General features: G+C 45.2%; 10 protein-coding genes across 10 annotated transcripts; 7 read left to right on the top strand and 3 right to left on the bottom strand.

Annotated features, from left to right (window-relative positions):
• Window positions 1–1,684: 1,684 nt before the first annotated feature.
• Window positions 1,685–2,779, bottom strand: TRIVIDRAFT_193352 (uncharacterized protein; the record flags this gene model as incomplete). The annotated part of the gene is made up of 3 exons (XM_014098128.1): window positions 1,685–2,291; window positions 2,361–2,740; window positions 2,777–2,779. 3 exons carry the CDS (start codon window positions 2,777–2,779, stop codon window positions 1,685–1,687), a joined length of 990 nt encoding a protein of 329 aa, XP_013953603.1.
• An 850-nt stretch (window positions 2,780–3,629) lies between these two features.
• TRIVIDRAFT_67827 (ankyrin repeat protein) lies at window positions 3,630–6,931 on the top strand (the record flags this gene model as incomplete). The annotated part of the gene is made up of 6 exons (XM_014098129.1): window positions 3,630–4,077; window positions 4,132–5,128; window positions 5,191–5,729; window positions 5,793–5,960; window positions 6,020–6,495; window positions 6,566–6,931. 6 exons carry the CDS (start codon window positions 3,630–3,632, stop codon window positions 6,929–6,931), a joined length of 2,994 nt encoding a protein of 997 aa, XP_013953604.1.
• A 514-nt stretch (window positions 6,932–7,445) lies between these two features.
• On the bottom strand, window positions 7,446–8,361 carry TRIVIDRAFT_46158 (uncharacterized protein; the record flags this gene model as incomplete). The annotated part of the gene is made up of 2 exons (XM_014098130.1): window positions 7,446–8,016; window positions 8,081–8,361. The coding sequence occupies 2 exons, from the start codon at window positions 8,359–8,361 to the stop codon at window positions 7,446–7,448; spliced, it is 852 nt and encodes a 283-aa protein (XP_013953605.1).
• A 1,806-nt stretch (window positions 8,362–10,167) lies between these two features.
• On the top strand, window positions 10,168–11,265 carry TRIVIDRAFT_46335 (uncharacterized protein; the record flags this gene model as incomplete). The annotated part of the gene is made up of 1 exon (XM_014098131.1): window positions 10,168–11,265. The coding sequence occupies one exon, from the start codon at window positions 10,168–10,170 to the stop codon at window positions 11,263–11,265; it is 1,098 nt and encodes a 365-aa protein (XP_013953606.1).
• On the bottom strand, window positions 11,254–12,577 carry TRIVIDRAFT_216494 (uncharacterized protein; the record flags this gene model as incomplete). Its single annotated transcript, XM_014098132.1, has 1 exon — window positions 11,254–12,577. The coding sequence occupies one exon, from the start codon at window positions 12,563–12,565 to the stop codon at window positions 11,750–11,752; it is 816 nt and encodes a 271-aa protein (XP_013953607.1).
• An 18-nt stretch (window positions 12,578–12,595) lies between these two features.
• TRIVIDRAFT_67830 (uncharacterized protein) lies at window positions 12,596–14,552 on the top strand (the record flags this gene model as incomplete). The annotated part of the gene is made up of 2 exons (XM_014098133.1): window positions 12,596–12,623; window positions 12,877–14,552. The coding sequence occupies 2 exons, from the start codon at window positions 12,596–12,598 to the stop codon at window positions 14,550–14,552; spliced, it is 1,704 nt and encodes a 567-aa protein (XP_013953608.1).
• Window positions 14,553–15,664: 1,112 nt separating this feature from the next.
• Window positions 15,665–16,663, top strand: TRIVIDRAFT_209853 (uncharacterized protein; the record flags this gene model as incomplete). The annotated part of the gene is made up of 4 exons (XM_014098134.1): window positions 15,665–15,720; window positions 15,802–15,930; window positions 16,002–16,086; window positions 16,140–16,663. A coding segment is annotated over one exon (489 nt), but the record flags the coding sequence as incomplete, so codon positions are not given.
• A 31-nt stretch (window positions 16,664–16,694) lies between these two features.
• Window positions 16,695–17,736, top strand: TRIVIDRAFT_181584 (uncharacterized protein; the record flags this gene model as incomplete). Its single annotated transcript, XM_014098135.1, has 1 exon — window positions 16,695–17,736. The coding sequence occupies one exon, from the start codon at window positions 16,695–16,697 to the stop codon at window positions 17,691–17,693; it is 999 nt and encodes a 332-aa protein (XP_013953610.1).
• Window positions 17,737–18,711: 975 nt separating this feature from the next.
• Window positions 18,712–19,224, top strand: TRIVIDRAFT_67832 (uncharacterized protein; the record flags this gene model as incomplete). The annotated part of the gene is made up of 2 exons (XM_014098136.1): window positions 18,712–18,864; window positions 18,934–19,224. 2 exons carry the CDS (start codon window positions 18,712–18,714, stop codon window positions 19,222–19,224), a joined length of 444 nt encoding a protein of 147 aa, XP_013953611.1.
• A 2,578-nt stretch (window positions 19,225–21,802) lies between these two features.
• On the top strand, window positions 21,803–23,337 carry TRIVIDRAFT_67833 (uncharacterized protein; the record flags this gene model as incomplete). The annotated part of the gene is made up of 6 exons (XM_014098137.1): window positions 21,803–21,887; window positions 21,950–22,121; window positions 22,177–22,220; window positions 22,285–22,453; window positions 22,514–22,986; window positions 23,309–23,337. 6 exons carry the CDS (start codon window positions 21,803–21,805, stop codon window positions 23,335–23,337), a joined length of 972 nt encoding a protein of 323 aa, XP_013953612.1.
• Window positions 23,338–24,580: the final 1,243 nt, after the last annotated feature.

Here is a 24,580-nt window from a genome sequence, read left to right on the forward strand (position 1 = left end):
GTCCAGAATTATTGGATTTCTGCTTAGCATTTAACGTATAAAAATTTCTAGTGCAATTTCCAACCAGACATTCATGATCGGAGTCAGTCTATATGCCTGAGACAAATTGGGAGCAAGCATATTAAGATTAACCAACTACGCTCTGTAAATACAATTCTGGTTCTGGGGGAAGTCTGAGATGCGAAATGCGGTGGCAGAAATTTGGATTATTATAATATAGCCCATACCGAGCTGTATTAAATGATCTATAAATAAGGCACGGTTGTAGATAGAGATTGAGTTCAAGCCACAGCGGCAAAGCTGACTTGGGCGTGCCTGGTTTAGAGTCAGTGTTTTGCCTATCTGTCTTGTTCGTAGGTCGGAGAAGACAAAGTAACAGCCCAACCATATGTACTGAATTGAGATTAAGAAAGATGATAAATCAGAATGTAAGTATGATGATATTTATTTTAATTTTGCCCAGTCATTCATTTGCACCTTGTCTTGGTCTTTCTTACTGCCCTTCCCGAACCTTCATTTAGCTCATCGCAAACACTAGTAGGTCTTGCTTATTTTACGAGTTCTCGTACCTGTTAAGTGTTCCAGTAGCCAGCCCCTCCTTTGGCGAAGTCGTATTATAGTAGCATATTCTACCTCGGAATATCGGCACCTCGGATAAGGCGGCAAGTGATCCTGTAGGATGTCTGCTTTGCGTCTCAGAATCAGAATTGTATTCTTCGAATTGCGCAGCAAACTGTCGCCTCCACCTGCAGGGTATTGAACCTAACCCTGCCTGACTACATACAATGCGAGATTCGACACCACCGCCATTCCTTTATGCCTACTGCGGGCAGTCATCAAGGGCAAGTTGTTTTATTATCGAGTCGATCGCTACATAGGTACCTACCCAAACCACGAATCGCCTCCATATATCCAGAAACTCAATTCCTTCTGGCAATGCTATTAACACTCTGCTTCTACAATGCTAAGGATACATCAGCGCAGTCCTGCCGTTGAAGCCTTTGACAGAAACAGGGGATCGCGCTGCCGAGGATGCCGGCAACAGCCTAGTCAATGAGCACAAGGAGACCGCTTACAATGGAGCTAAGATACGCAACAATGAAAATCGGTCGTCCGTAAAATCAGACACGATGCATCTCGTTGTACAGTGCGGATCAAACTGGTCAAGATGGAAACCAAGTGTAGCAGTAGGGGCTGTAGCGCTTGTATGCTTTCAATGCGTGGAATTTTTTTTTAATCTTTTTTTTGGTGTTTGGAGTGGTCAATTGTTAACCTTACTTACACCACCTTGCTAAATGATGCGGACCCGGCGCTACGAGCTGTTTTTGACCCGTTTCGGGTCCAGTGGCTTTGGAGATTGAATCTGACATGACGAAAGTAATAAGGCAATAAAGGTCCCTAGGTAAGTTGATCTGCATCGGTACCAGAGATACATCGGAGGTTACATACTAGGTAGCTACAGTACCAAGCGGCTCCTTCTGTATCATGCTGGTTGGGTGATATTAGACATTGCTGATCTAGTGCAACTGCACAATAAACAATGCATCTGTGTCTAGCAGGCCGAAAACATCTACTGGAGTTATGTGGTAAACTGGCTGTATAATAGGTAGCGTCACAAATTGCGAGAGGCCAACTTCGAATCTTACAACATACTTTCAGACTGCTGTCCTTTTATCCGCATAATCTAGTTGGAATCGGTCAGCGCCATATCCCATCCATTTATTGATCGAATCTCTTCTTCTGTCAGTCGAATATTAAAAAACTCCCGCAGCGCGCTCAATCTCTGTTTTTCCGAATCAAATTGCAAGATTACCGTTGTTTTATTACCCATATTCAGTTTGACCAGATTATTGACCAGCATCACCTTGCCAACGATGTTAATTTCCTCCCCACAATCAGCTTTCCAGTCTTGGTGCGGATACTTGACAGGTTCCCCCTCTCGCAAAAATCTTACCGCCAATACTGTCCATCGATGTAACGTCTTCGCACTTGCCCACCAATTTTGCACTTCAAAATCCTCTTGAAAGAATTCGACTTCCAAAAAGCTGTAAAATGAATTCCACGGTTTATCTGCGCCGTTGCGGTATTGGTATATCCATACCTTGGGATCCAATAGTCGTTGTTTTGGAAGTACATCATGAATAAGGCGGACGTCTTGACTGCCTAGATTACTGTGTATCGTGGCTTTCTCATCCATGCGAAGGGGCAAAGTTGGCCCATCACCACCAAAGGCTACATCCGCAGTAAACTTAGATCCGTCCGGGAGGTGGATGATGTTGTTGATATGAGTCCTTTTCAAATCATTCGTTGATTTAGAAAAATAACATATCGTAACAGAAACTATGCAGGAGCACACTTACCAGCCTTGAGTCTCCCCTTGCGGCACTCCATTTGTTCGCGTACGATTGCGTACGCCAGTCATATATACATGGAATCCAAGTCCTCTTAGCATATGATGGAAAAATATACTAAGTTCCATGCAATAACCACCTCTGCCATTGCTGATGGGCCCCATCATTTTGGTATATAGCGCATCAGGCTGGATATCGACCAGATGGGTGGAGGAATAATGAACAGAAAGATTTTCATAAGGAAAAGTCGTAATCTGGGCGCGAAACAGAGCTTTCAAAGATTCTTCTGTTTTTGGAAAGGCTGCTGGATTGTATGTGTATTGTTTGTATGACGAGGGTAGGCGAATATGTTGAAGCCATGCAGTTATTTGCGAGTTGGAATAAGCCGACTGCTGGGGCAGCGGGTCCTGGAATGTTTTGAATGCCATTGCAAACAACTACAGAAAGCAATTTTATGTGGCGTTTGATTCTGTCAATTACCAAGCATAGATGATAGCGTTGGAAACATCTGCTTTTTGTGATCTCGACGGAAGGCAGCTGAGTCATAAGTTGTGGGTGGTCGGTAATTTATCGGCCTCCCTGCAGCAGCCCATATTCAATCGATTCCATGCTCCAAAAAAGGCAATCTCCCCTCGGCCAACGGCTTGATTAGACTGTTATATAGTGGAATTTACGAGAAGAGAGGTATATGGATTAAAATGAGCTGAATTATGACAAAAGATGTTGTTTCAAATCGAGTAATACTTTATACGGAGTAAGGATGACCTGGATACAGAGTAAAGAATAAACAGGATCTTGCTAAACTGTAAGCGGGGTTGAAGGATATGCAATCCTCATGATGTGATCAGCCAAAGTTTGTTGTTGTCAGCAACCTAGGAATGCCTTGAAGCATCCTAGCGGTGTATTTTTGGGTTGATCGATATTATGACCTATGAAACGGATCAAATGAAATGATTCTACTGCGGGCTCACATATTCATTCAGCTTCATACACTAGCCATCAGCTGATGTGATGGGGTTGAAGAAGAGAGAGCACTACAAGCGTGAATCTTAGTTCCATAGCGCCATACATTTGTTCACTATTTCAGCATTAAAACTCATCGGTCCGCGCTTATTCCGGGTTACGTGTCCTTGCGCTAATGAAGTGCTAAATAAGGCACCTACGGCGTTCCAATAAGACACTGAATTTGAACCAATCTCCTGCATTTTCCCACTGGTCAAAGTAATCGAGTTCATTTCTCTCTGGCCAACTCTTTGCTATCAATTTGTTGAAGCAAAAATGGCTGACAAGGATTCGGAAGCTGATAGATCCAGCATTTTTGACATCGTTGTTCGAGCGGATCTTGTCGGTCTTAAACAGGCCCTATCTACGAAGCAAGTAGATATCGATGCTCGAGATTCAACCGGCCGAACTGCGCTACACATAGCTGTTATTGCAGCAACAGTAGATATTTGCCAATACCTGATTGATTATGGCGCAAACTTGGACAGTTGGACCGAGCAAGGCGAAGCGATAGTACATCTAGCTGCTAAGAGGGGAGAAGTTGATATTTTGCGCACTGTAATGGAATCCGTTGCAACAAAGCAACGAGCCATTCAGGGCGAAGATAAATCTATGGCACAGACAAAAGCTAGCGATAAAAGCGATAAAGGTAACCGCAGAGTCCATGTTGATTCTCTGACACAAAAGTACCAGATGTCGCCCCTCTATATTGCCGTTGCTCTGGGTAGGCTTCAATAATGCTTTCATATCTTTGAATTCTGGCTTATATGATAAACAGCACATGTGGAAGTTGCAGAGGTGTTGCTGACCACCTATCAGGCGAATGCCAACATCATTTCGGGTCGGCAAGACGCCCAACGGGGCACGCGAACTGCTCATGTTCTTGAAGCAGCCCTCCAGCATCCGCGGGACGTTTGTCGCCCCCTGCTAAAAATGTTGCTTCAGCATGGTGCAAGTTTGCTTGACCCATCCTCAAACACGATATCGGAGTCGCTCCTTTTCCTAGCTCTTAAGCGAGATGAAGATGCACTGGATATATTCGCTGAGCTTGATAACCAAAATTTCATGGTTGCAATTTCCAACACAGTCTGGTCTGGGCCTATGAGTTGCCACAATATTTTGACTAGTGCCATTCAACATGGGCTGGAGAATGCTGCCTTCAAGCTTCTCTCGTACGGAGCGCCTCCGCAACTAAAATTCAACTCTTCTTTGGACATTGTTGCTGGCTTTACTCCGTTTGGCAAAACGCCTCAGGAGGCTGCCGAGGGCGATTTCTGGCAGCCAATCTTGATAGCTGCTATGAACGAAATGCCGCGACTGATGATCGATTTATTAGATCGTGGAGCAGATCCTAACTCTAGGCTGACAGATCATCAAGCTCGCTACATGCTTCATCATCGTGATTGTCGCACTGTATTGGATATCGTTAAGGCGAAACTCGTAGAGTTGCGCAATTGGAACAAAAAGGAAGAAAGCGCTAGTTACGATATCAGAGGAACGCCTGAGGAAGCCAAGCAGATCACTGCAAAGGAAAACGCGGTAGCCCAGCTTATTAAGGAATATGAAGAAGTGGAAGCAAAATTGATCTCCACGGGAGCTGAGACATCTGATGGACTGAACTTACAAGACCCACCAACACCGGTTTCTATCCGACCTCACAAGAGAGTTCAATTACATGCTCCTAGTTCTTTGGAGATGGAGGTTCAGACACCGCCGGCCTCTAAGGAAATTGACCCCAGAAAGCTAGAAACGCTAGAGGATGGTCATCAAGCGCTGTAAGCTCCCTCGCTGCCACCTTTTATTCCAGAATGTATATTGACAGATCTTATTTGTTTAGTCTCTCAGCATGTAGAGAGGGAAATGCACCGTTGCTTAAAGCACTAACTCTGGGAGAATGGGGTACAGATGCAAAATTCCCCCCCATTTCAGTATCAGCGGTATCAGGATATTCCAGGGGCCCATTCTTCGCGGCTGTGGAATCCAAAAACTACGATATAGCCCGCACCGTCATTCATATCGCTACTGTCCAGCACGTAGACTTCGCAGATAATGAGGAAAATGATCTATGCATCGGGTTGGCCGATGATCACTACTCAGTTTCAAGGATCAAAGCTGTCTCAGCACAAGTCAAGTCTACCTTAACTGCCAAGAAGATTGTCTTTGACAGCAATATCTGCTTCGCTGCAGAAAAACAAAAAGATATGCAGATGCTACGATTCGCAATCGATGTGGAATCTTCGTTTTCGCTTGAGCAAAGCGATATTGATCGCCACATCCATCATGCATGGGCTCTGGTGAAACATGGTGACTGGCCTGATGCCTTCGAAGAGTATATCAAAGCAACTGGTGCACCATTTAAGCATGTAGTGAGTCAAGGTAAGTTCAGAGGTAAAAGTCAACTTGATAGACTCCACCAATTGTCGCCTTTGCTCCAAGCAGCCTGGTCAGGCAACCTGGATATGGTGCGTTTCTTCCTCGACAAAGAAAGGGCAATGGCAGCATATAGGCACTTCGCAAAGAACCACGATTTTACAACCCGCAAAACTGGCCCCGAGCAATCTCGAGAAGAATTTATAACCACTGTAGAGAAATGGATAGACAATCGACGTAAGTGTGCCCTGCTCTGCAAGCTCAATATTGCATGGCTGTTAATGAACGCATATTAGGTAACCTTGTCTTACACTGTGCTGTCATTTCTCGAAGCATAGAGCTTGTCAAGTTTTTATTATCAGCTCGCCCAGAGCTTCTTGAGGTCCAATCTATAGATGGGTGGACACCCCTTTTGACCGCGGCAATTCATCAAAGAATTGAGGCTCTTCACATTCTTCTTGAAGCGGGTGCTAGCCCCTTTGCCACTGATACATTCGGTCGCAATATGCTTCATCTCCTTCTGGTTAGTCCAGGACAAAGTTATATTGCCGAGCCTGAAAAGTTGGCGTCCTTCCTCCGGTCAATGAATGGAGTAGTGTTGCATCAGTTGCTGGAGCAACGTTGTGACGAAAGTCCTGGTGGTCAAACACCTATCGCCCGGGGCATTTCCCTTCGGTCTCCACCAAACGCAGTGCTCACAACTTTGCTCGAACTATCCAATTTGTCAGTGCTGGGGATGCTAGATGGTGGGGGTTATACTCCCCTCCACACCGTACGTTTTCTTCCTTTCTCTAAACATTGAGTAAATCCTGTCTGACTTCCTCGGGAAAATCTTTGCGTAGGTTATAAATTCTTCCATGGAAAACCTAGTTCACCCTGTTGTTCAAAAGGCGCCTCACGTTTTGCTCTATGAAGATACACGTGGGAAAACTCCTCTTGATGTTGCTGTCGAAAAGCAACTTCACGGATTCATAGAGTGTTTCATGTCAAGCTATACCCGAAATAAAAAATACCAACCATCTTCTCCGCTTCTCCAGTGGCCTCTATTTGCCTTCGGTACGGATTACAGTGGCCCCATGCAAACTAAAGATCCATACAAAACATGGGAAATTAGCCAAGAGCTAGCCAAATCCTTGAAATATCGGCAATACTCCCGGAAGTTCGTTATGCAGACAGAACGGCAAGAAATAGAAGAACTGTACGTGTAAGAGCCAGAGTGTTGTTGCGCGATGTATAACTAATACCAAAACAGATCGAAAAACAAGAAGGTACAAAAAAATCCCAAAGGAGACCAGCATGACGTGGTGTCATTGACTGTATATAAACCCGGAAATATATGTTGGTAGATGTGAAATCGTTGATTGTACTTCTCAGGATGTATACCTTATCGTCGTACCATTCTTTTAGTTTAAGGACATCAAATTACAGTGCATCTGTATCTTGTCATATATGTTCAATAGGCATGAGTAGGTGGACTATTCATGGCCCCATATTAGCTAGGGATACGAGATGACCTAGTGTGTGTGAAGATGGTGGAAATTCTATTCTTATCCCGAGTGCAAATTCTGACAACTTTTGGATCATGTATTATTTTCATAGGGTGGTAGACTCATACAATAGGCTCAAAGGAGGGTTATACATAACATATAACACTTTACGGCATGTATTTTGCAAGTGTCATCCTATTCTGATATTATAGCATCGTACCTAACTAAGCCTCTCTTAATCTTCAACTCCAACACTCATTGATATGTCCTCTATTGTATCCAACTCTTTCACCCACGCCTCTGCCTTCTTTTTCGCCAAAGGCCAGCAGTCTTGTCCCAGAGGTACTCTCAAACACTTCTTGATCGTTTCATCAGCCGCCAAGCCAGAGCCGATGATCACATCAAGAAGCACATTTGCAGCTTTGTCGACGTTTCCCAGTTTGCGATTTTTCATATCCTTTGTCATTTCAATCATCTTTCCAGCCGGTGTTTCTGAGTATTCCCCAATACCAGCTTCAGGAAATGTCAAGGTATCCAGAAATTTAGTTCTGTATGCACCTGGCTCGGCGATGATTATGCGTATGGAATATGGGGCGAGCTCGTTCGCAAGTGCCTCTGAAAGACCTTCAACGGCAAACTTACTACTGCAATACAGACCTCGACTCGCAAGGCCAATGAAACCTGCACCGCTGGTAATATTGACAATTGTGCCAGATCTGCGAGAGCGGAATGTTGGAAGAACGCCTCGAACGGTCCGCAACGTCCCATGAAAATTTGTTTCCATCTGTGCGTGGGCTTCCGTGTCACTGATGAGAGATTAATATGATTGATTTCCTTGAGACTATGATGAGATGAAAGGGCGCTGCAAACCTAATCTGCTCCACTGGGCCCAGAAGCGCATACCCAGCTGAGTTGATAAGAACATCAACGTTCTCTTTCTCAGCGATATGGCGCACACAGCTTTCACAAGAAGGGCTGGAAACGTCCATTGAAAGCCAGACACCTCCTAAACCTTCGAAATCAGGGTTGGTTGTACGGGCTTTAACTGAATCACGAGTTGTTCCTATGACCCGGTGACCACGGTGCAGAGCCGCAAGACTCAAGGCAAGGCCTAAGCCTGAGCTAGCTCCTGTTATCAAGAAAACAGTCATCGCTTAGGGATGATTCTGAGTAGGCCAACTTTGTGATATGAAAGACATGAGAGAAGATGAGTAGCAAAATACACTGCCTTGAAGAAATGGCAAATGGACCAGTTGCAATTAATTTCTCAAGCCTGTTGCATCACACAATCTATATACGTCTATATACGCAAAAGTTGCCGGATTTATGGCTTAAGGCCGATACAAAGGTTGACATGAAGACGGTGAGTGGTCTCTGCCTCGTGCAGCAGACGGCTGAGATCCGGTATCTCCGACCTTGGATATCTGGATTGAGTCTTGGCTAATGATAATCCAATATGGAAGCGAAGGGAAAATTACTCCGTATTTTAAGAGTGGCGATACAAAGATTATAGAGCTCGGCGACCATTGCAGCAGACTGATCTCTGGCTAAAATAAAGTAGCCCGGATGTATAGCGCAGGGATGAAAGACAATCGCCTCCAAGTGTGTTAGTATCCAGGGAGAGGAGACTACCTGTAGGTAAAAAAAAGCTAAGAGAATGAAACCAAAGTGCCATTGTCGTATGATTAATCATGTACCCCAACTCCAGTACTTCATTATTGGAAACCTTATTTAGGTAGATACGTATCTGAATGCTGCAGGAATGGCAGAACAACGCCTAAAATATATCAACTAGAGGCTGTAACTATAGGTATTTAGTACTAGCTAGGTGGTATATGCTTATTGTAGCACGTATAGAAATGCTCCCTTTTTAATTACAATAACTGTATAATACTACGCAACTCTTCAATTGCTGTTGTGGAAGCACGCACGCACGTACACACCGCATCTTCAATTCACCGTCTATTAATTTTTGTCAGCCTTGGTGAGAATTTATTTGCTCTTAAAACTTATTATCTTTCCAGTTCACAGGCATCCAATATCGCCATAGAATTACCAGTAGTTCCTTTTCTTCATAATTGCTGATTCACTGCTACCTGCTTCTGTGCTCTCGGAATCGAGACGCCTCTGTCGTCGAAGATAACAGAAGCTATCACATAGCGTTGTCAAGGCAAATTGAGATCTAACATTGGGCATGATTATAGCTGGATTTATAGCTTAACATTTAGCGATTACTTGATGCTTATTAAACTCCATGGGAGACGTCTATTTCTGTGTTGATTTGCAATCGGTAGAGCCTCGAATTTGCGAAACGTCATAGGCAGAATCGCAGAAAAATAAAGTTGCCACTATACAATGTAGCAAGGGCCATTTTGCTACTGCAAGTGCCCAGCTGCTTTGTAAATGTGGAAGCTAGCCTAATATGGGACTTCAGTGCGATAACTTTTTTTCCCTTTTGGGGAAGACTTCCCTAATGATGTAGCCGACACTTATCGGAATCTACCTCTATAAATCCAAAACACTGAAAAGTTTCCAAATACTAACCTCGCGAAAGGAATCCTACCTATGTTTAAACAGCTTTATTACTAACTTGGTCAAAAAAGCCTCTTGTTATCTTCTATTCTGCTAATAGTGCCACGGGCATGTAATCGACTCCGTTTATGCCGACCCAATTTCTGGCCGGTTCATAGAAACAAACGCTATTGCTATGCTGGTGTTGGAACTAAAGTGTATATATACCCTGGCGGCATCTCTCATTTTCACTTTTCAAATCTCAATAACATCAGAAAACAATCGTGTCGATTTTATAAACACCCCGCTTGTCATTAGAAATCGTTGGAACACCATTATCGGCTTGACAACCACCAACCAGCTTCACTACTTAGATCCCGCAGTCGAAAGTTCCTTTTGATCTCGGCATTTCGCACTTGGTCTTTTTCATATATACTTTGGAACAAATGTCGTTTAAAGACTCTCTTCTATTTATGCCTCTCAAGCTGGGCGAGGTAGAGCTTGGCCACCGCGTTGTATTATCTGCTCTTACACGACTGCGCGCCGACAAAAATCATGTTGCTACAGACCTGATGAAGGAGTACTACCTCCAGCGCACTTCTATGCCTGGCGGTCTTAGCATCGCTGAGTCTGCTTCCATTGCTAAGCATCATGGCGGCATGTCATACACTTCAGCTATCTGGGGCGAAGAGCACGTACAAGGCTGGAAACCTATCGTCGACGCAGTTCACAAAAAGGGCGGCTTTATGTATCTTCAGCTTATGGCATTCGGAAGAGCAGCTCAGCTTTCAGCTGCTGAAGAAGACGGATTTACGATCAAAGCTCCTAGTGCCATTCCATGCGAGGGAGGTGCAATGCCAGAAGAAATGACCATTGGTGAGATAAAAAGCACGGTCCAGGACTATGTTCAAGCTGCCAAAAATGCTATGCGGGCCGGATTCGATGGCGTTGAAATCTACGCTGCTAATGGTTACCTACTTGACCAGTTCATCCAGGACGTAAGCAACCAGCGGACCGACGATTATGGGGGCAGCATCGAGAATAGGAATCGCCTTGTTGTAGAGATCGTCCAGGCCGTCTCTGATGCTATTGGCGCGGAACGTGTGGGAATCAAACTAAGTCCATGGTCTGATTTTCAGGGCATGCGGATGGAAACCCCCATCCCACAGTTCACCGATCTCATTAAACGGATCAATGTCGTTGGAATTGGCTACCTAAATCTCATTGAATCCCGGGTTTCGGGAATCGATTACACTGATGGCACAGAGAAGCTTGACTGGGCGTGGGCACTCTGGGACAAAGCCATCATCGCAACAGGAGGCTATCTTCCTGAGACGGCGTTAGAACTGGTCAAGAAGCACCCTAACACGGACATTGTTGTTGCATTCGGGAGACGATATGTTTCGAACCCTGATCTGCCATTCCGTATCCAGAGAGGTCTTGAGCTAAACCCGTATGATCGCAGTTCATTTTACAAAGTGGGAGCTCCTGAGGGACTTATTGACTACCCATTCAGCAAGGAATATTTAACGTTACAAAATTGATATAGATTTTGTAGTGAAGTAGTAATGGATGATAGCATAGCATCAATCAACATATATTACAATGCCATCCACCTGTCGACACTTGATTGCGGGTTTATCAACTTCCCAAGTGAGTCTATCAAAAAACCAGAAACTGCCGTGGGGTATCATAAAGAAAATAACGCCTATACTCCTTGTCTATATTGCCAATCTGAGGATCCAAGTTCACAAGCCATCCAAGACTTCGCCGCTGCACCCGGCCCTGCCAGGATAACGACCATGCCTACGGAACTAGCCGCATTATGATGGACTGCATTTCTCCTCGACTTCGTCGCTGCCTCCGACCCTGTCAGATTAACGACCATGCCAAAGAATGATGCTGCCAACTATCACGGTGCTAGCAGTTGGTTATACCGATGAACTGCCCGCTGCCCCTAGCCCTGCCAGGTTAACGGATATGCCCTTCGGTCAACTGATGCTCGGATATTGGATCCCCACGCAATATTCACCGCCGGGTGCTTGTAACTGCGCATGCAATGCCATTGTTGCTTAAATACCATAACTCGCACTGGGAGTCTCGTCGGGAGGATCGCTTTGACTGCAGAAATCTTTTAACAAGCGGTGAAGGGTTTTCATCTCGTGGCCGATCGTGATAGATATTTTTCTTCTTGCGTCGCTGCTGCCGAGGCTGTTCTTGGTAAGATGACACTGGGATGCGTCTTTCGATTCGCTGACGAGAACTTCGATTTCTCCTTCTAGAGGAACTGACTTTGGGCGACAGCGATTTCTGCGGCTTGAGGTATAGCATCTGTTGGGGTTCTGATGCAGAATGCCGCGTTTGATGGGCGGCATGAACGATCGTTTGCTCAATCGCTTCATTTTCGCTTGCGTCGCTCTCCGAAGGTACTGGACTTGGTAGAGGATTCCGGCATATCGTCTGTGGTTGGCAGCTGCATGCCACCTCCGTCTCTATACAGGATCTGTAGAACTCCTCCACCAAAGGATTCGGTTCCTTTTCTTCTTCCGGCACGTATCCGATGCTCGGCCATGGCTCTGGGGAGAAACTGCGTGGACAGCTTGTTGTGTCGCTTGGACTCTGGCTCGTCCTGGCCCGCTTTGCACTTGGCTCGTCACGAGAATCAATATGTGAATGGTCCGTCCTCTTGCGTTTTTCGAGCCGCGTAGGTGTCGTTTGGGATGATGGCGGTGATGGTATTGTAAGAGTATCGCATGCTTCGAATTCCAGCGAGACGTGGTGCTGGGCTACTTTGGCCTTTTTGCGCGGTAAAGGCGGATCGCTGCTGAATTTTCGTTTGGACATGATATCGGTCGGCTAGTAGGCACCAAAGATATGGCGCAGAAGGGAGATGGCGACTGTCGTGAGTTGTCCGGCGATAGATTTGAGCATTCGTTGGTGTATTGAGGAGGCCGAGCGTTTGATTGAGAGGCTGACGATGCAACTCCACGACCACATCACGTGATCTCGCGATATCAGCGTCATCTTCTGCGCGACCCGGAGCTGGAAATTCGCACCCAACTGGAGCTAAATCCACTGGCAAGAGCGCATTATTCGGATCTGTTCGTTGGTTATCTTTTTCTCTCTGCTTAATGCTTGTCAAATCTCTCCTTCAGCGAACCGAGGCCTCTCTCAGCCACCCGGCGTACCGTCCCAGGCATTCTCCTGTCCAGCTATTCTCATGACACACCCGACGGCGGTTTCCGATGATATCCCAATCGGCATAGCCAACGATATCGAATTTGCAGTCTTCTCTGCTGATAATGAGGCGGCAATTCACCTTTTGGAGACCATTCAGTGCAAATCATCGCCCCCAACGCTCAAGAGCGACGAAAATACCATCGGTTATCAGTTATCAATACCCTTGTCATGCGACAGTCTTGGCTCTGGACGATTCAGATGGCGTATTGGCGCTGGTCCATCTCCGGCATTGATTGAGAAGGGATTGTGCTGTTGTGAACCAGATATTCTTTTGTGTCCACCGGGCAGGACGCCGAGCTCCGCGGCTGTTCGGCGATTCATCAAGGACATACACGCCAGTATTCACTTCCATCCGCAATCTGGTGTTCTGTTGCTTAAGACGCATTCCAGTCGACCTATTATCTACGAGCAAGGCGATGTGGACGATCATGATTTGATACTGGACATGCTGGGGAAGAGGAATACATGCGTCCTGCGGCGACAACGGAATTTTCTGCGCTTTGGCCAATACCGCTTTGCACTTGAATTCATTGTTAAAGACGAAGACTTGGGCAAACTCAGAGCTCATCTCGACGATAATCTTAGTTGCCGCTACAATGGTATCCGGCCTTCCCAGTTGCTCAATTTTATACCCACGCCGCATTCTGAGACGTCTTGGAACGTATGGCTGCACCAGAAGATTCCAAGCACTTCCATAACATCTGGTGTAAATATTCACACGGGACAACCAGTTGCTGTTAAAAAGCTGCAAGTAAAGGCTAGATCACGGCAGCACATGCTACATCAGCTCCAGTTTGCCTGTCAGTTTAACGGCAAATCGGATAAGGGCGTTCTCGGCGTCATTGACACCTGGTGTGAGCACAAGATGTCACCACCATGCTTTTTCAGCGACCCAAAAACGCCTCATCGCTGTAGGCATTTGTTCTATTCTATGCCTCTGGCCGAACACCACTTTCTCAATATGCCGTGGGTGAAGATAGACACCCACACTCGTCTTCTTTATTTCTATCAAACTTTAACAGGACTAGCTGAGTTGCATCGACATGACGTCGTGCATGGGAATATTCTACCCGAATCGTTGCTTATACTGCCTGGTATCGAATCGACGGCGATGATAGATCGCAATCTGCCTAGAAAAGCCGTTATTTCCCTTTGTATGAGGCAGCCGGACAAGCCTAACCCGAGCGTCTGTGTTGCTCCAGAGATTTGGGCAAATCGGGACCCCGTGGATAAAGCCAAAGCTGATGTATGGGCGCTTGCTGCTTCTTGGCTTTTTGCTTTCGTAAGACCACCAGGCAGTATCAAGATAACACCAGTGTCTTACCAAGCCCTGCAAAAAACTTTGGATAGCCAAACCAAAAAGGGCTTCATAAATGAGCCGTTTGCAGCCCTGTTACGACAAATGTTAGCTTGGGAACCGCGCGACCGACCAAGTGCCGCCGAACTGCTTGCAGATACCATATGGGAATCTGTTCTGGCACATACACGATCAGTCGAAGATACTAAGAAGCGAAAGCGAATGGAGAATATACAACACTCCCCAAACCAAACCAGGAGAGTCAGGTTACTCTCCCCTGACGTAAACGATTGAGGATGGGAGAATTACAGCAAATTTAAAAGGATCCTGCCATGAAATCACTTCCAAACGATGCTAAGCATGCTTAAAAGAACGTCAGCATATGCTCGGCAGCTTCAGCTCATCATCAAAGCTTGTACTTATTGATAGATGAGCCAGCCGTCAAATTTGGCTCGTCCGGCAAGAATTATGCTGGACTCCAGCAAAGTCGTTCTTCTGGAGTCTCTTTCCGGTACACTGCCTTGGATATATCAGCAGCGACCTTGGATGGTCCTCATAAGGAGCCATTGCTAACATGACATTCACATGCCAAAGGTACCCTATCCTGATTTTCCCACTTGGTAACTTTGAAGGAAGGTACTTACAAGTCTTGTCTCGGCGGCTGTCTAGGCCAAGTCGCATCAGGTATCAGCGAACGGATGGAGAAGTTGCTGAGCATCCAGACTTGTCTGCTTCACTCGCTCATCATGTATCTCATAAAAATACAAAAAGCAGGGAAATTTATTCTTCCATCCAGATAATAAATTCCGGTAGTGTTTTCGGATTGATGGAACATTAAGAATAAGGTATGGAAATGCTTGCGTAGTATCTTTCGCAAGGCAGAAAGGTGGATGATAAGCAGTGACTTTATTACGTTGCACTTTGACTTCTGCATCGCAGACGACGGGGGATCAGTGCGTTCACAGTGAGATGGGCAGAGATTTTGGCGCCTTTTGGATAACGCGATCTTAGTATCGATATATTATTGCTTATAAACGCCTAACAATTTACGGCACATGTGGAAGTTTGCCTGCTCAATCTCCCTCTTGCTAACACAAATGATACGCCCACAAAAGCCATGATCCATAAAGAATTACATCTTGGCGATAATTACGTCAGGAACAGGTTTATTATTTGAGAGTTTCTAAGCTCTCTAACGCTGACCGTATGGGACTCTTGTATGCTTGCTTACAGAGAGGAGCCAGCCATCGGTGAGCCCGAGGACTATTCCCTCAAAGGCAGTTTCTGCGGTGGTGGAGGTTGGATGCTACTCTTCTAACCCCTCATAGCTAGCTTATTTTCTCATTAATGTTGAATCAAAACGTGTTCTCGTGCTTCACGGCTTCCCCTCAATTACTCCGCGTTATCCCCAGCATTATTGTCATACACCAACTCTCCACGCCCACGGTCCCGAATGTTGCTTGTAGGCATTGAACTAGCAATTGATGAGTTTATTGACTTAATTTATCGTATCAATTACTAACGTGAACGTTTCCACTATTAGCCCGTCGTGAAGTCGTGCAATTCTACATACTTTTGGAGCCTTTTCCCCTGAAGGCGTGGAAATTTCATTACACTGCTTAACAGCGGGTTATTCACAGCCTGTAATTACTCTGTGGTTAGATATTCTTATGTACCATCTTAACACATCGTCCCTACTAGGAGGATAGAAAAACATCTGCTGACGAAAACGGATTGAAATAGTTTTGCTAGGTGCGAATTATCCATCGAGTGCTCAGTTGTTGTCCTGGCAAAACCCTCTATCCTGTTGGGCTTTAGACATTCTCGAGTTAGGTGTTGCCTCGTTTTCTGCAACTTTCCAATTCTAATATCATTCAACAGGCGGCTTTCTCAACAGAAAATATCGTGGATACCATGATTCGGTTTTCCGGGCTTCGAATAACCGTAAAAACACACCCTCATAGGCAATGGATGACCAGACATCAAAAAACATATCTACGATGGCAGTCCACTACTAAAGCGCAAAAGGCTTCAAAGTCTGCGCCAGAGGCCTTTGCTATTTGGGGGATAGGCGCAGTTATTGCAACTGGAGGGGGAGCCTACTGGCTGAGTCAGAAACCAGCTAACGTCAAAATCCCTGACGTCCCAATCGTCAAGGCCGTCACTTCGGAAGTGGAAATTCCAGTCGTATCTCCTGTGAAAGTGTTGGATCTCAGATCTGCAAACGCAAAGCTGCGAGAACAAGCTCAATCATTTAAGTTTGATAGCGCAGATGGGCAAAGGGGCCGTGTTGATGTCGTCCGTGTCGCCAGCAACGACCCAGTGGAAGACGAATGGTCTATTGGGGTTGGTGGTGGAATACAGGGTGAGAAGACGTTATATGCTGGCATTTTTGATGGTCATGCGTGAGTACTATTGCCATGGAACGGAGAGATCATGCTGACACTCATATACAGCGGTTGGGCGACATCAAAAGTCCTGAAAGATGCACTAATTCCGTACGTCTCGTCATCTCTGGGGAAGGTAGTACATACCAGCTCGAGGGATGTTGTCGATGCCGCTATCAGAAAAGCTTTTACAAATCTTGATGATCGCATAATGGCGGATGCCCAGAAGGGTGCTAAGGGAGACTGTGAACCAGGATCTGCCGAAGCCATTGCCGCTCTAGCTCCTGCTTTCGCAGGGTCGTGCGCCCTGCTTACCATTTATGAGCCCAAATCATCGACCCTGCGAACAGCTGTGACTGGAGACTCGCGCGCTGTTTTAGGATCTTGGTCTATTGATAGTCACACATTTGCGGCCCATGCACTGAGCAAGGACCAGACCGGATTTAATGAGGAAGAGGTAAAGAGGCTAAATGCTGAGCACCCTGGTGAAGGCGGTGACATTCTTAGTCCTGAGACTGGAAGACTTATGGGAATTGCCATCACAAGAGGATTTGGTGATCATCGATGGAAATGGACGAACGAGTTCATCAAACATCTGCAATCCAATTTTTACGGCAGTGCCCCGCGTCCCAAATCCAAAACACCCCCCTATATGACTGCTGCACCAGAGGTAACTACCAAGAAAGTGGAGTCGTCGGACTTTGTGATTCTTGCCTCTGATGGTTTATGGGATGTGATGTCCAACGATGACGCGGTGACTTGTGTGTCCCGATGGCTGGCAGCCCGTCGCAAGGGGAAACCAGAGAGTGTGGAGGACACCAAATTCACCTCATATGCGATAGATGATGAGGGATTCCCGAGTTATAAAGCCACTCCTGAATTCTTCGCTATAGAAGACTTGGATAATGCGGCTGTATGTTTGGTTAAGAACGCGCTTGGTGGGAGACGAAGGGGGCTATTTTGCGGAGCCATGACTGTGACCACTCCTACCAGCCGATATATGAGAGATGATATAACGGTGCAAGTTATTTTCTTTAAAGATCCTTGAGAAGGGAATTATCTTAGCAAATTGAAAGCACATATTTCTTGAGAAAAGAGGTAATATTTCTGCCAATGTTAACATTATCGTCGAGCTCATGAACATGGTGTCATTTCACACCTAGCTGTTTGCAAAGCAATTGGAGGTTAGTTAACATACTGTCAATAACCAGACGGACCGTGATGCAATAATTCTACTTGAGCTACAAACGCCAAATAATTGGAAAGGCATTTAGAGTTTATGCTAACGGGGAAATATAATGTGTTATTAATCTACTTGCTAGAGCAAGAGAAGTTATTAATAGTCGAAGTCTCAAGTGAAGGGAGTAAATGTAGGCAGTCTGCAGACTGCCTACTCTAAAACATACATTGGAACAGCCCACTGAACAATCCGTTCTTTCGTATTATATAACATACTTTGATATCGTCAGTGATTTCCCATATTTTGGTATTGAAGGTAGTGAATCTCACCAGTATAAAAATGTACGGGACTTCTTTCTCATAACGTTTCCAAGCTTCATTGTACTTTCTCCGGCACCTAATAATATCGCGCCTTATTTGATGAATAATCATTACTATGAGGAGGATGAGACAAAACCAGGGGAATAGGAACTTACGGTTCTAGTGCGAAAATGGTACTCAGGATCTTCTGTCTACGTAAAACGTCTAATCATCTCAACAATCCTCTTCATAATTCGCAATGTTTTCTTTGCAAAACACTCCCTCATGGTATTCAGATTTGGTGATAAGGATAGACCAATGACCCTAAATACTCACTACCAAACTAGCTTGTTCGCGCCTCCATCCTGGTCCGATGCATATCCCTCCTGCGAGGGCATTCTGCATTAACACTTGAAGCAAACCAGGCGATGGCAGAGCTTGTGAAACAAGATTTCACTCCCGTTATCCCTCTTTGGGGCAGTATCTCTGTGTCGGGGGACCTTACATCATTAGCGTATATCGCCGGTGCTTTGTAAGGCAATCCAAACATCTTTGTTAATGGCGAAAAGACTAGACAATACCGTATCATGCCTGCTGATGAAGGTCTTGCACTTGTTGGCATCCGGCCGTTTACCTTTGGGCCAAAAGAAGGGCAAAGTTTGCTCAATGGTACCTGTGTCAACATGGCAGCGGCTGGTATCGTCATTCACGATGTTCGGCAGCTTGCCCTCCTCTCCCAAGTTCTCACTACAATGAGCTCTGAGGCCCTGCTACGTACTAATCATAATTACTATCCTTTTATTGCTTAGATTCGACCCCATCCTAGTCAACGAGAACTTGCTCAGAATGTCTTCAATTGGCTAGATGACTCGCAGCTTGCCATTGGCAATCATATTAAGAACATTGGCCTAGCTCAAGATCGATATGATTTGCGAACATCGTCTCAATGGATTGGCCCACAGTTGCAAGATCTTCTCCTTGCCCAACAGCAAGTGGAAACTGAGCTCATGTCTACAACTGATAACCACTTGATCGACATCCCTGGGAACGCAATTCATCACGGAGGCAATTTCCAGCTGCTTACATTACTTCTGCAATGAAGGCAATGCTTGCGACGCAGATGATGGGCAGGCTACTCTTTGCGCAATGTAGCGAAATTATCAATCCTATGTTGAACAAGGGCTTGCCTCCTAATCTGACGATCGATGACCCTAGTTTGTCTTTCGCGTTCAGGGGTGTTGATGTTAACATGGCCGCCTACCTGTTCGAACTAGGATCTTGAACACACCATGTCAGCCCACATATCCAATCAACTGAATCCACAACCAAGCTGTAAATTCGCTGGCCCTCATTACTGCCAGATATGCTAGAGATGCAGTGGAAATACTGGGCATGATGTCGGCGACTTATTTGTGCGTTCTATGCTGGGCACTAGACTTAACAGCTTTGCATCTTGAGTTTGTGTAGGCGGCTAGGCCTTAGGCCGAACTTGAGACGCTTAATATATTTGGAGCGTAAACTCCATCTGGAGAGCACTAAGCGCTGGAAGGTCCCGTATGAGACCACTCAATTCTAGATTGAGACGAAAGATCGCGCCTCAACCTCCGTGATTGAGCTGTCAAGACAGCCGGCAGCACAGTCCATTGTATCCCTGACTTCGTCACGACTCACGCGCCTACGGTTGGTGGTGGTGATAACCTACTTTTCAGAGGCAAGAGTGGAAGAAGCTTGTTGAAGAATCTTTATACACAGCCTATGAGGGCGTTCGAAATGAATTTCTTGAAAAACCGTCTACCCCAGCGTACCTCTATCCCTACTTCAGGCTGATGTACACATACGTCTGACACACCCTCCTCATTGTGCCTACCTAACGCGGTCTGGAGGATCACCCTACCTACGGTGCCAAAGTGAGTAGGGTGGTCTGACGGAGGTTGTATTGAAATAATTGAAATTAGCTCATAAACGGCATGTATTACCTGAGCAGGGGCTCTTGTTCATATATATTATTTTATTTGAAAGTTGTTTAGATTGGTACTTTTTGAGAGATAGAATTGGAGATACCTTTACTAAGAGATTGCCATATTCCATGTCATCCGTCTCCACGAGGTTGTTAGGGATGTCAGCCCGCTCGCTCCCGCGCCTCATTACCTGTAATAGTGACATGCATAGTGCCCTGGTATTTGTTGGTACGTGATTTTTAGTGAGTGTTGAGCCAACTCTGTTGATAAATGGATTACGAGTATATGACAGCAACCCAACTTTATGAAGTGTAAAGTTATCCATTTCCTAAGTAGGCATGTAGGAACTTCCTCTATTGGCTAAGTAGGGGTGGCTTCAATGCTAAGACAGCTAGGCGGTGAACCGACTATTACGCCCCAGAACAGAAATCGTAAACATACCGAGAATAAGACTCTTTAGATGGAATTCAGGTTTCCTTCGGAAGAAATTTATCTTGCCCATATCCCCAATCGGAGCGTGCAGTGTCGGCAACTTGTACATTCTTGACAAAATCGGAAAATTGAGAGAATCATCACAGTTGAAACTACTCGTAGCTGTGGCAGCTAAAAACGGCCCGAAGGAAAACCCCGAGGACTAAACTGATTCAGTGATAACAAGAACCTACTGATGCCGACATTTCGACTTATGCAAGCCATTGGACTGTTTTGAGTGGAAGAAATTTACATAATGGAGGTTAAATAATACCTCAGTACGGATTCAGTATTGCCCCGATCAAGAACCCAAGGGGAGTATAAGATTTCAGCTTTTCATGAGGAGGCCTGGGACGGGCTCGACGTGCAATGTCAGCGCTAGTCCAGGCACTGGCTGACCTCAGATTCGCCTGCAGATATCCTCGGCCCCATGTCTGATTCACATTGTATGTATAGGGCTTGATGGAATCATAGATATAGTAGAGCTATATTTCGGCATTCCAGTATGTTGATGACCAAGAGATCCTATCCATCATCATTTAACCGCATCATGATCCTCCAACGGTCTAATGTGAATATGCCCATCTCCTTGGTTACCACCTCTGGGGGTCTTCATTGCACAACAATTGCAAAGCGACATAGAGATGTAGCCATGCAAAGCCAACATGCATATATACCAGGTATATATTTTTAGCAACAGATCCCGATGATGAATGCCGAAATGGAGCAGCGTAACTGTCACGTTGCAATAACAGGGTTATAGGTGATAAGCACTATAAGCTTGCCCATATTATTAAATCAGCGTAGTATAGTCCAGCTTCATATCGCCTGTATGCGTTACTTCCCCAAATCGTTATTACTATTACGGAGTACAGTACAGTTGCCTGGATTTTCCGGGCAAATACGTTATCCCGTACCCAGACCCTACAATGCCCGGAGGCTTGAATGTGCCGGTATGGATGTGCTCTGTGGGTCTAATACCGGGGAAACTGCCCCATCTACTCTGTGCTAATTCATTGATCTCTTATGGTTGGTGCGCTCTCCCTGCCCAAATAGTCATTGCCAACAGTCGATGACCCGGCCATATTGCAGACTCGGAGTCCGGGAGGCAACAAGAAGCGAGGAATGGGGATATTTAGTCTGGTGAACAAGGTAGGTGTGCAAAGTCACATGAGATGGTTTAGAGTTACAATATAACAAATGTGAATCGTATCATTTGGCCGCCAGTTCCATAAAAATTCCTATTGCCATGAGTATGACAGCTCCCCGACGTAAATGCGGGCGCTGGACAAATGCCGAAGACGAAATCTTGATTCACAAAGTAAGGGCACAGGGTAAGTTGGGTTGTATGAGAACAGGTTAAGTTAACGGTGTACTTATCCTACTGTTTCTTTAGAACTGATAGGACAGCCGCGAGACTGGAGCTCCATTGCGGCGATTATTATCGGTCGATCGAACAAAGACTGCCGAAAACGCTGGTTGAGACTTAACGGGTGTATAAAGAAAGGCGAATGGAGCTCAAGTGAAGACAAACAGCTGTGCGATGCTGTTCAGCAATTTGGTTCCAAGTAAGTGGTTACCACGATCGGGGCCACCTATCGAACGTACTAAGAATAAAAGCAGATGGGTTGAAGTGTCAAAGTATCTGAAAACGCGTTCTGCAGATCGTATGAATCCCTTACATTGAAGAACAAACCAAAATAAGCAATCAATAACCATACATTTTTCTAGAGTGCGCAGCGAGATGGCAGAACTATTTGAACCCCAATATTAAGCGTCATAAGTGGTCAGATGATGAAGACCAGCGGTTACTGTATGCTTTTCGCGTATACGGAAGCAATTGGAAAACGATACAAATGCATGAGCTTACCGACAGATCTCTGCAAGATATTCGCAATCGGTATGTATCTACATTTGACTTTATGCACACTTATCCAGCATAACTTATCTAGTACTGTAGTTATAAGTCTCTTTCTCGGCTCTTCAGTCGCAACAGCATGTCCCCGTTCATCTTCTCGACTACCCATCCAGACGCGATAAATCAGATTCACGACCGGTCACCGATGCCACCGTACGACATGTTTTCTCTAGACGGTCCACAATACACGCCAATCGACGGCACAATGCTTTTGAATACAGTACCACCTGCCCCTATTGACTATGCGCGTCCCCCAATCAACTATACCGGCTCTGAGAGTGAAGAAACGTTATTTCACGAAAACATACATGGGTTCAGCCGCTTGTGGTCACACTTGGATGTCACTGCAGATTTTCGATCCCCTATAGAATCAAATAATCAACAAATCCACATTGATCAGCCCGTAGCCCATTGGGTTGATGGCACATACATTTATGAAGAGATGGATATCAAGGCTACAACATCGGAAACAAATGGCGTCGTTACCTTCGAGGGTTTCAATAAACATGCGCTAGGTTTAATTATGAATGTATTGATATCTAATAAATCGAGCCGTATTATTAAAGTAAATAACAAAGACACTTAATATTATACAATCCTTACATCTGGTGTAAAATGTCTTTACGGAATCCTTACCATTTAAACTAGTACCATCATTGAGAAGAATGGGTTTACAACATATTTTTTTTCATCTCCAACTGCAAGAACCCTTGATAACGTTTGCAGTGGACAACCTATTGGCAAACTCCATTCTCTTTTACATTTTATTCCCTCTTTCGGCGAAATTAGTTCTGGCATAACATTGCCCAATTTCTATAAAATTACCCAGTATTGTAGATCAAGTATGGGCGGCAAATACTTCATGAATTTAGTTCAGGATCCGTTTTCTTCGTGATTTCCTCGCCGAATCGCTAGAAGTAGAACGGCGATGTTGAGAACGCGAGTGCAATGAATGCAAAAATGGAGTTCCCTCCCCTACCCTAATCCCGAAACTTCATACTCCTGGGACCCCGCCAAAGGCAAAAAAACGCCCATGAGAGAGCGAAGTGTAATATTGATAGCATTAGTTGATGATGCATAAATGGTATAAAGTCTATAAGGTAAGCGCTTCCGTCAAATACTACGGTGATTACTGTTAACCAGTCAGCATAGAAGTTGCTAGTCGTACGCGAAGAACTCACGAATGAAAAAGCAAGCCCAAAGCAAAAGAAGCTGGTCCGAATGATGGGGCTATCCAATGACTACTTCCCCTCATTGTCCATCCATACCAAAACAGTCCAACTGATAGGAAGAGACATCCAAACATGGCTGTAAGTAGACATAAATCAGGTGTCAAGCTTCTCTTTTCCAATAATTTGGCAGCCATCGAGTTTGCGAAGTAACCGTATAGTGCTACACCCAAGATGGCGCCCACCCCCCAAAGACTCAACAGCAAAACCCAGCAGATTGTTGAGAGAAGTCGTAAAGCGATTCAAACTCATTTGCAAAAGTGGTGAATAAAAGGTAAAAATATCCAAACGTAACGCCTATATAAAGGGAGAGAATAGCGACAATGAACGATCGAATAAATAGCTTGAGAGATTGACGAACGGCTTTCTTACATAACTCGAGTATCGAAGGTTGGAACTCAATGGTTCTATTAATTAGATGCCTAACTTTTAACAATCGAAGTGATTTGCGGCGCAAAATAACTGGTGCATAACTTTCGTCGGAGATGAAGAACTTGACAAAGAGAACGGCGCCGGCGTCTCAAAAGAATCGCGTAAGAAATCACTATACCTACCAGGATGAAACATAACCAAAACTTCCATCGCCACTCTTCTCGTTGCCCAAGAACACCTCCAGTAATAAGACTTAGAACTAGACCTAAGAAAGGTCCTAGAGACCATATAGCCGGATCTCCACCCCGAGCTTTGGGCAGGACCATGTCAGCGATTGTTCTTGGTCCAATGATCAGTGGGCAGCAACCTACGATACTATTCAACAGGCAGATTCAAGTTTTCACACTCTAGGGATAAGATTAATTGATCAATTCATCCATCACTGGCACTTATTGAAGTTGGTTTCAAATATTGAACATGGTTGGAGGTAACAACACGGGAAAATTGA

This window comes from Trichoderma virens (genome assembly GCF_000170995.1).
Source record: "Trichoderma virens Gv29-8 chromosome Unknown TRIVIscaffold_83, whole genome shotgun sequence".
NCBI classification, from domain to species: Eukaryota; Fungi; Ascomycota; class Sordariomycetes; order Hypocreales; family Hypocreaceae; genus Trichoderma; species Trichoderma virens.